General features: G+C 37.7%; 1 protein-coding gene across 3 annotated transcripts in view; it reads left to right on the plus strand.

The window, feature by feature from the left end:
* The window catches only part of rgs12b (regulator of G protein signaling 12b), a 58,527-nt gene that overhangs the window by 39,103 nt on the left and 6,866 nt on the right, over positions 1-12,558 (plus strand). For all 3 annotated transcript variants that reach the window (XM_041983194.1, XM_041983193.1, XM_041983195.1), the window contains exons 7-9: positions 11,238-11,407; positions 11,660-11,752; positions 11,863-12,006. In XM_041983194.1, coding sequence (XP_041839128.1) covers positions 11,238-11,407; positions 11,660-11,752; positions 11,863-12,006 — 407 coding nt within the window. The remainder of the gene's footprint in view (positions 1-11,237; positions 11,408-11,659; positions 11,753-11,862; positions 12,007-12,558) is intronic.

Here is a 12,558-nt window from a genome sequence, read left to right on the forward strand (position 1 = left end):
AACCTGTTTGGACATAAAACTGCTTTTGAATCACACTGTGTGGTTATTTCTAAACCAAGTTATCACTTTAAAAATGAGAACAATCAGGTTTCAGTGCACATCTTTAGTATCATTTTTGATTTTTTTTTATTCTGTTTGTTTTTCCTTGTCAGCCCTATTGCTGTGTATTTGTTTGCACATGGCCTGTTAAGTCTTGACCTTTTTATGGGCATTTTTTTGGACATTTACCTATGAATCTGCTCTTCCTTCCTTCTTTTATAATTGGTTTGATCCTAGTCTTTCATGCATGTGAATGGCTGCATAGTGTGTCAGTCAAAATAAAGTCCCGCTCCTTATGAAGATTCGGCTCTTTTCCAATGGAAGTCGGCTCTTCTCATTCACTAAACAGACACTTGTAGTTATGTTTTTGGACACCAAATCTGATCTCTGAAATAGAATTCTGCTGGAATTTAAAAATGTGGTTAGGAATATAAACATATCTTAAGCCATGATAGTGAGCAAGCCTGTTGTTAAGCTAGCTCACTTAAATGTTATACAGTGGTTTTAATGTTAGGAATTACACCTGTTTTTCTTCCTGCAACAAGCCAAAATGCCTGCAGTAAAAAAGGTTTACTGTGCACCAGTCTTAAAATCCCTCCCTTGCTTTGATGTCTCAGAAGAGTCAAAACAACAGCGGGTGGTGCGCTGCACATCCACCATGTTTCCGTAGTAGCCTTCCTTTAACAAGCACCTCATCAATACCGTAGTTCATATGCATGTCTGCTTGACGTGTGTGTGCGCTTTAGTGTTTTCAGTCCCCCCTTTCCTCAGCTCTGAATTATTCATCATCTTTAGGCCTGTGTGTACTTGTATCACTTACCTAGCTGGATGCTCACACAAGAGTGTGAATGTGCATGCAGGTGCGTGCGCATGCTGTGACCTGACTCTGTGGTTTCTCAGGTTGTCATCCAGCTTGCCTGCAACCAACAGCTTTTCTCTCTTGTAATACCTTCCATTTTTCATTCCTCCCTTTTCCCGCCTGTCTTTCTCTTCCTCCCTGTGATGTCAGCTGTGTGTGTGCTTATGTGCCCTTTATTGGACTGTTTGTTTGGCCCAGTGTGTGTGAGCTTGTGAAGGGGCCTGTTAGGGTGATTATGGATGGAGGGGCTTGGTTACCTCTTAGGATTCGTTACCTGCCTCGTTGGCATCACACAGGCTCCTACCAGCTATACCCAGGTGAGAAGACATCTGGAGCTTTAAATGAATATTTTCCAACTGAAGAAACCTTTAAATTTCACACACAAATAAGCAATGAATCTGTTGACTTTGATGTGGAAATTTGAAGTTGATTAACTTTAGTGACTGAAGCTTAAGAAGAAATCTAATCAAAAGACATTAATAGTTTGTTTTTTTTACAAGTCACAAATGAGGGAGAGATGCATTTTATCTGTCTGGAAATCTGGTTAGGTAGCTCTTAATATGTCTAGACTAACTGGTGTGATAATTAAATTAGGTTGTTTACTTTTTCCAGTGCACTGTGGAAACACTAAGCAACTGTCATCACAAGAAAGGAGTTGATTAGAGTTTGCCTTAAAAAAAAAAAAAAAAAAAAATAGAGGTACACATTAGCTGCTGAAGACTAAAACAGAAATATAATTTTTTTCTTTGACATTACTGCACTGTTGTGATAAATGTTAAATATCCTTTTTAATGTCTGAGCTTCAGTACCAAAAGCTACTTATTTTAAATCTAGATTTTAAAGTCTGATTAATTATTTAGGAATCTAATATAAGATTAAAAAAAATTAAAACATTTTATGATATTTTTATTTAAAATATGTAAGATATATAAAATTAAATAATGAAAAGGAAATCTTCTTGATGAGGAATGTACTGATCAGGCTTTCAACAAACAACCCCATTACTGTGACTGCATTTTGATTTAGATGTTTCTAAACAGAAATATATCACATTATTTTCTGAAAGTAATTGATTAAAGTAATTGAATATAGCAGACCAAACTTCCTGAGTGTTTCTGTTGGTGTTGAGCTGTGAACTGGTTACATGTGCTGGATTCGACTTCCAGCTCTGACACTGAACAGGGTCCATGGTTTAGACAGCATATGAATAAATGTTTGACAGATTATCGTTAACATTAAGCAACAGCCTTGAAAGTAGCTTCCTTTGCTTCTAAAATGTGAATGAGTCCAGTGGTTTGGCAACAATGATTATCCTAAATGAGAAAACTGTCATTTATAACACATCTGTGAATTCTCAGTAATACAGGCCATGGTAATCTTACATTGTTAAAAAGATGTCAACTTGTCTTCTGTTCTTGGTTGTTGAAAATGTTTCACTGCTCATCATATGTAACTGACTGGCCTTATAAACTGTTTCCTTGAAGGATTAAACATCCAAACCTGAGCTCACTGGTGTTAAAGATGAATTTCAATGCATTGAAGAGTTTGGAGACCTTTACATTGGGGAGAATATTCAATTCAGCTTTACTTCTACAGCGCCAATTCATCATCTCATGTCATGGCACTTTACAGATATAAAAGAAGAGCTTGGTGCATCATGGGACGTCCCTCAACAATTTAAAGGCCCATTTATGCTCCCTTACATACGTAAATGGGGACATCCTTTTCAAATGTTGTCATACGTCGCCATCCCGTATACTTCCATGCGTCTTTTGTGTTGTTATGGTTAAATTAATTTCTCTACTATTTGGCAGTCCTAAGGTCAGAGTTCACTCCTGCGAGCTGATGTCAGTTTCAGATACTGTTTGGCGATGGTAATGCGTTGCTATAAAGTTGTTTCCAGACACCTAACACGCCCTAAACACTCGCATATAGTCTTTCTTCAGAAAAGCTCACCCAATTTTTACAGTTATTGTCCTCGCCTTCATTCTTCTTCTGCTTTTTTGTTCCCTTTCTGATCGTCTTCTTCTTCTGTGGTTTGTTTCTTTCACTGGTCGAATGTCAGCTATTCTGCTCAGCACTGCTCCCGTGATTTCCGGTGGTATTGCTCCATCTTCTGTGTCAAGCGACGGATAGTTGAGCTCCCTGAAAATGGACCAAATTACGCACGTAACCAATGCAGAAGACGGACAAAACTGTCTGTCCATCTGCATATCCGTCTTCTGCGTCAAGCATAAATGGGCCTTAAGGGTGCCTTTTTAATTTAAATCCTAGTCCGTTGTCTTGGAAAGTCTGCTCAGTTTGGCTAATTGTGAAGTAGTTGGTTAGGCTACAAATGCGATTTGGTCCGCTTCAAGCAAAGCAAATACAAGTTGACTACTACAAAGCAAAGTGCATTATGGATTCAACACACTGCATCATGGGTAAATTTTTACTTTTTATTCTGGATTTAACAGGGAGCCATTGAAGAGAAGCTTAAACTGGAGATATGAGATCTCTGCTGCTAGTTCTCATCAGAGTCCTCGCTCAAGCATGTTAGATCAGCTGGAGACGTTTCAGGGCATATTTGGCACAGCCCTATAATAAAAAATTGCAATAGTCCAATACTGAAGTAACAAAAGCATAGAGAAGCTTTTCTGCATCCCTCTGAGACAGAATGTCCTTTACTTTAGCAATTTTAAGTCAGCGAAAAAGGGCAATCCTAGAAACCTGTATTATATGAGAGCCAATGGACAAATCCTGGTTTAAAATAACTTCAAGGTTCCTCACTGTAGCACTGGAAGTTAATGCCATTCAGAGTAATTACATAGCCAGACAATTTTGTTCTAAGTTTTCCAGGTAAAAGGACAACAACCTCAGTCTTCTATGAATATAAAAGGAGTCTTCCTGGTCTTTATGTCTTTAAGACATCTTTGTAATCGGACCAAGTGATTAGTTTCATCAGGCTTCATAGATAAGTATAGCTGAGTATCATCTGCATAGCAATTAAATTTATGCCCTGCTGTCTAATAATATTACTTAAATGAAGACTAAACTATTTCACAAGCTCATATAACACAAGAAAACCTTGGGTCGAGGCTCAGTGATTCACCTAAATAAGGATAATGGACAGTGTTGTTCACAATAATGGAAGAAGGATTATTTCAGAGAAAAGTAAAAGACCATCTATATTGAACTTAAAAAGCCCCCAAACCCTCAATAAACAGTGGAAGTGTCCTGAGGCGTCCCCTAACTAAAGGCAAATTTGAAATAAAAGCAGTCAGCTTTTTTTCTTACAAGGAATTGAAAGATCATTGCCGCCTGAGGTCTTTTGTACTTTCAGTGAAGTCGAAGGGACAGGCTAGATTAAGCAAATTTAAGTTCACTGAAGTATGAAATATCACTCCTCCGTGAAGTGTTGGGGTGGCAACACTGGTCCAAGCAGCCAACACAACGAAGTGCACTTCAGCTGTAATTACTTAATACCTGTTACACATATAATTTTTATTCGTATCTTAGAGAATAACAATTTTAAAACAATCAGAAATTGATGTTTTATTGGTCTGATTCACTGCTTTGTTATCATCTTTGCTGCTACCTCTGGGTTTGCCTCTAAACAAAGGACAGAGCAGATGAATACAAGCGTGTTTCAACTGCTTTCACTGTTTTACCTGTTAAGGTTGCAAATTTCTGCTGTTGTATGTGTTTTTATTTGTAACTTAAAAATAATAATCAGAGATAAATGTTATATTGCACATATTTTCTGTTATCACCGGAGCACTGCAGCTTCTTAGCTGATAAAGCGGACATGATTGGCTGGGTTTGATTGTCGTGTTTACAAACAGTAATGACTGTTGCTGCGGCACAACATGGAGTTAAATATTTCATAGCTGTGACAGAGATTAAACTTCAGATGACAGACAGAGAGGTAGGAATAACATGCTGTGAATACTTCAACAGTCAGATGTGTTCTGTGCTGAAGGTGCAATTCTGAAGGTGAAGATCTAAAAGATGCTATCTATGTTCATTCCCTGCTTACTGCAGTGAAATTGGAGATGGCTGAGGAGGAAACCTTAGTTCCTGGAAAAGGATCCTGTGATCAAAACACAGATTATCACTGTTGGTGGCTGCATGCACTGTTAAGCTAATCTGCGGTTATATCTCGACCTCATATACATGAATAGGAGCTGTGGGCGGTGGGAAAAAACGTTCTCTTAATGGGAGATCACTGTAGACATAAAAAAAAATATACACAGTATGTTGGCTTTATGAATGCTTTAATTTTTCATATATATATATATATATATATATATATATATATATATATATATTCATTTGGATGAATGACGCTGCTGTTATAAAATCTCGATTTATTATAACAAAGCAACAGTCTGGAAATTCTTCATGCAAATAAAAATTTGCCTGTAATCTTAGTGTGACGCTTTTGATCAGTTTCTGATATGTTCACCATCTGCCAAAAGAAGCAGAAAATTACAGAAGAGAAAGAAGCTTTATGTCTTATAGGGAATGTGGGAATGTTAATATACATTTAGTTTTGAAGAACACATATACATACGACCACTTTGTCAGACTTAATTGTTTACATGCATGCCAGTAGTCTAGGTTTGAGTGGATTAACACTAATTACATTTTCAAGAGTCACACAAACACATGCGCTTCCAAAGCAACCGTCCCTCTCTGCATTCAGTTTAAAAACCATTTGTACCTTGAATTGTCTGATTACATCAGGGTGAATACCCCAACAACAGCTTAAAAGTCCCATACCAATTTTATTTATAAAGCACGTAAAACAGCCATAGCTGAAACAAAGTTCTGCACTTTCTGTTGATGTAAAATCTTAAAAACCAAGAAAATAAGTCCTGCTGCTTCCTGTTCAGGCACTCAGGAATGTCATTGATAACATTAAAAAGAAGGGAAAGGAGTTCATAAGCAGACGTTGCAATGAAATTACCCATTGATAGTCCTGTTTCCAAGTTTTAAATTAGCTGTGGGCAGAATTCTTGTCTTTTTATTTAAAGCGTTTGCGTCGTCCCGGGCACCTGACCGGTGATGTCCTCCCTCTGGCTGTTCTTGTAAATTGTTTTTATCTCAACTTAGCTACATATTTTTAGTTTTATCAGGCCTGAAGCTGAATTATAGTTATTCTCAGCTTCTCTCTGTGGCTCTGTCTGTGTCTCCTGATCACAGCTCAACATTAGGAGCATGGAGACGTTGTGGTCTAGTGGTGGGAAAAATAAGCAATTCATAGACACATTAAGACTCTCCTCAGGAAAAAGAAAAAAAAAAAAATCATTGACTGATTCGTAAAACTCCTCAGCTGGAATGTAAAAATAGTCTTTTATAATTATAGGTTTTTTTAGTTGAGTAGGAACAATATTTGTACTTAAAAAAAATCAACAAATTCTTTAAGAAATTTCAAAGGAAAAACAATACAAAATAAAGGCCAATTTCTTTAAATCTTAATAATAGTAGAAGAGATTTATTTTTATTGTTTTTAAAATTGTTTCCCATAGAAACTTTTGATTATTGGTGTGATATCTCATTGGGCTTTGTTTTTTATTGTGATAAAGCGAATACTTACAAAAGACAAAACATGAGAAGCTACATCAAACAAGCAAACAAGTGGTAGGTGTATCAGCGTATACGTATAAATACTATTTGCAAAAGAAAAAAGAAATAGTAAAAAAGTAAAAAGTAAAGAATAACAACAATAATTATAATAATGATAGTGGCAACAATTAAATAAATATTTAGAATGATACTATGGTGGTGTGTGTGGTTAGGCTTAGCTGTAGGGGGAGCAGGTGAAACATCTCACAGATACTTAGATAGTAATAAGGAAATCAATAGTTATAGTAAAAACAAAGAAAAATAAATAAGTAATGAATAAATAAAGTATTAATAAAAGTCCTGTCTTCCAAGTTGGCTCGGAGATTAGATTTCCCCTGTAAACTTGGAGTATGGAGTCAATCCCAACATCATGCAAACATTTTACAACGCTGTGCTTTGTGCAGCATTATTCATTAAGTTTGACAGATTGGTACGACACTGTTCAGCTGAGAGCCATAGTTATAAACATGATCAAAATAGACATGAAGGTAATCGACAATACAGATTATCCATCCCTTCAGTGCATCTATAAAACATCGGTGGTCAGACAAGCACACAGGATTGTCAAAGATACAAGTTTTTTTTTTTTTTTAGGATATAAACTCGTTCCTTTAGGTAGATATTTTTGGGCCAAATAATGTAAAGGTAATACTACTACTAGTACTACCACTATTACTACTACTACTACTACTACTACTACTACTACTACTAATAATAATAATAATAATAATATTAATATTAATAATAATAATATATTTTTTAAAGCATCTTTCAGGAAACCCAAGGACCCTTTACCATTCACATTAGTAAATCAAAGTAAATAGATATAATACAAAAGTAAAATAAAGCAGTCTAAATGTGACACAAAATTAAAAAGTACAGTAAAATAAAAACTGTTAACAAGCAGTACAAATGCAGCATTTTAAACAGATGAATTGAAGAAGAGTTAAATGTTGTAAGCAAGTTTGAACTGGTGAATTTTGAAATAAGATTTAAGGAGAGGGAGGGAGTCAACATTACACAGGTCAGGAGGAAGGGAGTTCCAGAGTTTGGGAGCAGAGCAGTTAAAAGCCCTGGTCCCCATGGTAACAAGGGGAGGGGAGGGGACAGTGAGATGGAAAGAGGAAGCGGATCTGAGGGAATTTGTTGCAACATCCATAATACTTCTTAACAAATATCTTGTTGGATATTTTGGTCATCCTGGCACAACTCATCGGTGGTCTGGTGGAACAAAAGCAGAATAGTGGAAAGTGTGATGTATGACATAAGTTACAATGGAGATTTATTCTGTGGGAATAGCCTGCTACAGACCAGGCTAAGTTCCAGGATCTACTTAATCTCATCCCTTATTACAGTCAGCAGTACTCTGCCCTCTACACATTATCACATTCAACTAAATCAACTGTCAGTAATTGTTAACCATTAACTGCAATCTTTTTCGATAAATTTTAGATGATCTTGCTGTCATTAGATAATTAACACTTTCCCATGGACTATATATATAAAACACACATCCCATATAAAGATACACATCAATGACTAACATGATGTTCCTTTACTGAATATGGATAAATCTAAGCAATGAAACCATTGAAAAGTGAAATCACACAGTGCTCTACAAGATAGAAAGCACAGGATCAAAGCATATTATACAACACAAAATTAAATAAACATTCACAAAGGTCCTTATATAATACACCCCTCATGTCTGCAAGCTGAAATCAATGCAGGACAGATCCATACACAACAGATTGGCAGACAAATGAATGGATGCAGTAGCCTCCCTGCAGGCCTGTATGCACACAGTGGCCCACTTGCCTCATTTATTAAGCATTCAGTCCGGAACCTTGGGGTAACTCTTGACCCTGCATTCTTTGGATGCTCATATTAAATCACTAGTTTGTTCTTGTTTTTATCATTTAAAAATATTGCCAAGCTGAGTCCCGATCTGAGATAGAGATGGTCACTCGCCTTCGTTTCTTCACGTCCTGACTATTCTAACACTGTTTCACATGTTTCAGTAAAAAAATCTCTGGAACATCTTTAGGTTGTTTAGAACTCTGCTGCATGGCTAATAACAAAATCTTCCAAGTATTCACGTATAACCCCCTGTACTAATCCAGCTGCACTGACTCCATCTTCATCACAGAGTGCATTTTAAAATTCTAGTTTTAACATATTGGGCTGTAAATGATCAAGCACCAGTTTGTTTCAGTGACCTTTTGCAGGTCCCTGAAATCACATGATCAGGGTCGGCTAAAACCAAACGTGACAGGCTTTGCAGCAGTGGCTCCCTCCCTCTGTGACTCAGTGGTCTCTTTTAAAAAGCGTCTAAAAACGCTTTTTAAACTTTCTTTTGCTTAGTTTAGTTTTTATGTTAAGAACTTTGTGATTTTTATTTGGAAGGTGCTATATAAATAAACATTTACTTACTTACATAAACATCACAACGGGCCAAATTAATTTGAAATTAAATTAGTTTGTCTACCATTGCAGGTCATATTCAACTTAAATTAAAAGCATGCATATCAGCTAAAATAATTTTAGTCATATTGTTCTCTGACCAGCCAACTACCGTTGTCATCCGGGAAGATGACAGCATTGTACCAGTCCACGTATGGTGGCTTCTGGGGGGGTCCTTTTGTTCCTCAGGCAGGCCACATTGTGGAGGACAGCACATGCCACTATGTTGTCCCATGTTCTGCCTGGCCTGACCTATTAATGGTCAAGACATTTAAAGTGTGTCTTCTGGAGGTCAAAGGTCATTTTTATTCATACCCTTGTCCTGGCATGGGAATTATTGCTGCTGTGCCTCCTGAGGGCGTGCAAATGGTGTGAGGAGAAAAGGCTGGCAGGCGTCTGTCCACCAGCAATACACCAGAGAATTCACCTGTGAACACAAAATGTCATCACCACAACCTCATCAATAAAGACATTCCTGACCCAGCCATGATTAACAGTGATCATTAATAGAGGTTTTGTGGCTCACCTTGTGATAGGCGCTGATAGATAGCAGAGGTCTGAAAGAGTCATGGATCGAGACGGACCACTTTGCCACAACATTGCTGGTAGCAATGGCCAGAACCCTCAGGTCATCTGGATCCAGTTTCTTATCAGTTCCCAGAATCAAAACCAGACATGGAGAAGCTGCATTCAGCTTCTATGCTCCACATGTCTGGAACAAACTCCCAGAAAGCCTCAAATCAGCTGAAACACTTAGTTTATTTAAATCAAGGTTGAAGACCCATCTGTTCTCTGCTGCATTTCACTAGTTTTTATGTAGAAATCCAAATCTGCATTTGGTTCTTTTACGCTGAAGTCTTAACTTTATTTTGTTATCTGAACTTTTTCCTGCTGTTTTTATGTAATCAATTTTATCTTTTTTAATCTTTGTTTTTCTTTCTTTTTTTTTTCTTTCCCTAACCTTGCTGTAATGTTTTTATGTTTTATGTAAAGCACTTTGAATTGTACATTAAATGTGCTATACAAATAAATTTGCTTTGCCTTGCTGGTAGCCAGTCAGCACTGCAGGCCATCTGAAATGATCAGATGTAGACTATAAAAACCAATCAATGCACATCACAAGTAATGTGGTATTCATTAATGGACAACATAATGCTGCAACAGGGTTTCCTTTTCACATCTGATAGTGCTTTAATAGCCAGACACACATTTACATCATTTCATTCACATCTGCAGTCAAGTTCCCCTAAAATTTCAACGGATGCATAATCAGAGGACAACTAAATTTTCAGAGATGTTAATTAAGAGATTGTAACTGTGATGGTTTCAGCAGAGTAGTGAGTATGTATTTGTGCACTACTTACACATTAAGGCAGTCTGCAATACTTTACCACGCTTTCTCTTTGTTTTATAACTGTGGCGGTGTTTCCCTTCTTTTTATTTGGTCCTTGACTTCTTCATACGCTTCTAAGAGGATTTTCTGCTTTGATGGACAGAAGTGCGCCGCTCCTGTTGCCATGGTAGATCAGTGATTCTGTCATAGGTCGTGAGGGTCTGTTTGAAGAAGCCACGAGCATGCACCGTTCCAGGACTAGTTACACCTGGCTTAATGAATCCATGTCTGCTCATCCTGGCTTGCTCTTTATCCAGTCAATTAAGCCTGGATCCTCTTTTTTTTGGATTCGATAAACCCAGTTTAGTTATTTATCCTGGCTTTTGTGCAATAGGCCACTGGTTGTTTATTATAGTTTTGTTGTTGTTGTTTACGTACACAGTGTGTACATATTGTGTTATTCAGTTTAAACTATGTGTATGTGACTATATCTGCATCTATGTCAGCACCTGTGCCCAGGGCAAATTTTCTTCCAAGGGCAAATAAAGTTTATCTTGATCTTGATCTTGACCCGGCATGCCACACCTAACCCATGTTTGGGTTTTTCAGTGTTATTGCCTTCCTAAAATGGTGTGACGCATTAAAATTGGGCCAGGGTGCACTCTTTATCTTACAGTAAGCAGACATCCAAGCTGGGGCTCTACCACAGAACCTACCTAGCCAGAAGATCTCATTAGTTTCCCAAAGTAAATGACATAGTTGTCTGATGTGACTCTTCACATTCAAACACATATCACCATAATTAAGTATAACAATAAATATGCTGTTGTGTATGCACACGTGCTGTTTGGAAAAAGCACCTCTGACATCCCAGCTCTTCATACAGCAACTGCTCAGTTTTGTATATTTTTTTTTGTGTGTGTGTCTGTGCAGAACTGAACAGCGTGGAGCTGCAGGGCTGCAGCAGTGACAACAGCCTGAACAGTAATGCAAGCCTGCCCAGCGTCCAGAGTCACCGGCGCCACACTGAGAGGAGAGTGGCCAGCTGGGCCGTCAGCTTCGAGAGGCTGCTGCAGGACCCTGTGGGAGTCCGCTACTTCTCGGTAAGATTCTGACTGCTGTTTGTTAGTAATATCAGACATAAACTGTGAATTTCTTCTTTTGTTTAAATGACTGTAGTTTACCCTTAATAATGCTTTAAACTTGCAGCCCTTTGTACGTTTTGAAAAATTGTTTTTGTTGTGTAATTTTCTTTCATAAAATAAAACAAGTTTCATCCAGCTTCTGTACAGTATTACAGAGATTACTCTTGACTTTTCACTATCATTGATCCACATTAAATTCTTTTGCTGCAGGAGTTTCTAAAGAAAGAGTTCAGTGAAGAGAATATTCTCTTCTGGCAGGCCTGTGAATTCTTCAGCCATGTTCCCGAGAACGACAACAAGCAGGTAGCACGCAAAGCTCAACAGTGCTTGTACACTCCTCTAGAAATAATAAGGCAATATTTTATGTGACAGTTAGCATGGTTTTACTCATCTTCATCTTTTTTTTTCTTCAGCTCTCTCAGCGTGCCAGAGAAATCTACAACAGCTTCCTGTCCAGTAAAGCTACAACGCCGGTCAACATAGACAGCCAGGCTCAGCTTGCTGACGACATCCTCAATGCACCAAAACCTGACATGTTTAAAGAGCAGCAACTGCAGGTAGCAAATACTCCAGATACGAAGAACTTAGTTACTTCTACTGCAGAGGCTGACCCTTCCCTGTCAGAGGGAAGTGAAAAGAGGCTCTCCCTGAAGGATAAATTTATTATTACTCATAAAACAGAATGAAAACAAACCTCTATTGAAAATGTTCTCGGACAACAGCGCAGAATGCTCATGCAACATAAGGTCAGCCATTCATCTTTACTTGCTGTCTAGCACCATAGATGTGAATGGCTTCTCAGATGCTGATGTTGTGCAGTTGCTGAAAAGCTTTATTGATTTCAGCCTCTAAGCTCAGATGTTCAAAGTCTGATAAGAGTCACAAGCCTAGAAGGGTATCCTCACCATCGCCCTCTATATTTTTACACATCAAACACCCACACATATCACGATAAAGTCTAGCTTCACCAGGATACCCCTGGGCTCATTAAGATCCCATGGCACTGTTGATGTAAGATTTACACACGCATGTCATATCAAACATCCAAACATGAAACCATTAATGTGTAATAGTGTTTTTTTTCTTTGAACCTTTCTCACATTTTTATT

This window comes from Melanotaenia boesemani, chromosome 4, assembly GCF_017639745.1.
Source record: "Melanotaenia boesemani isolate fMelBoe1 chromosome 4, fMelBoe1.pri, whole genome shotgun sequence".
NCBI lineage: Eukaryota > Metazoa > Chordata > Actinopteri > Atheriniformes > Melanotaeniidae > Melanotaenia > Melanotaenia boesemani.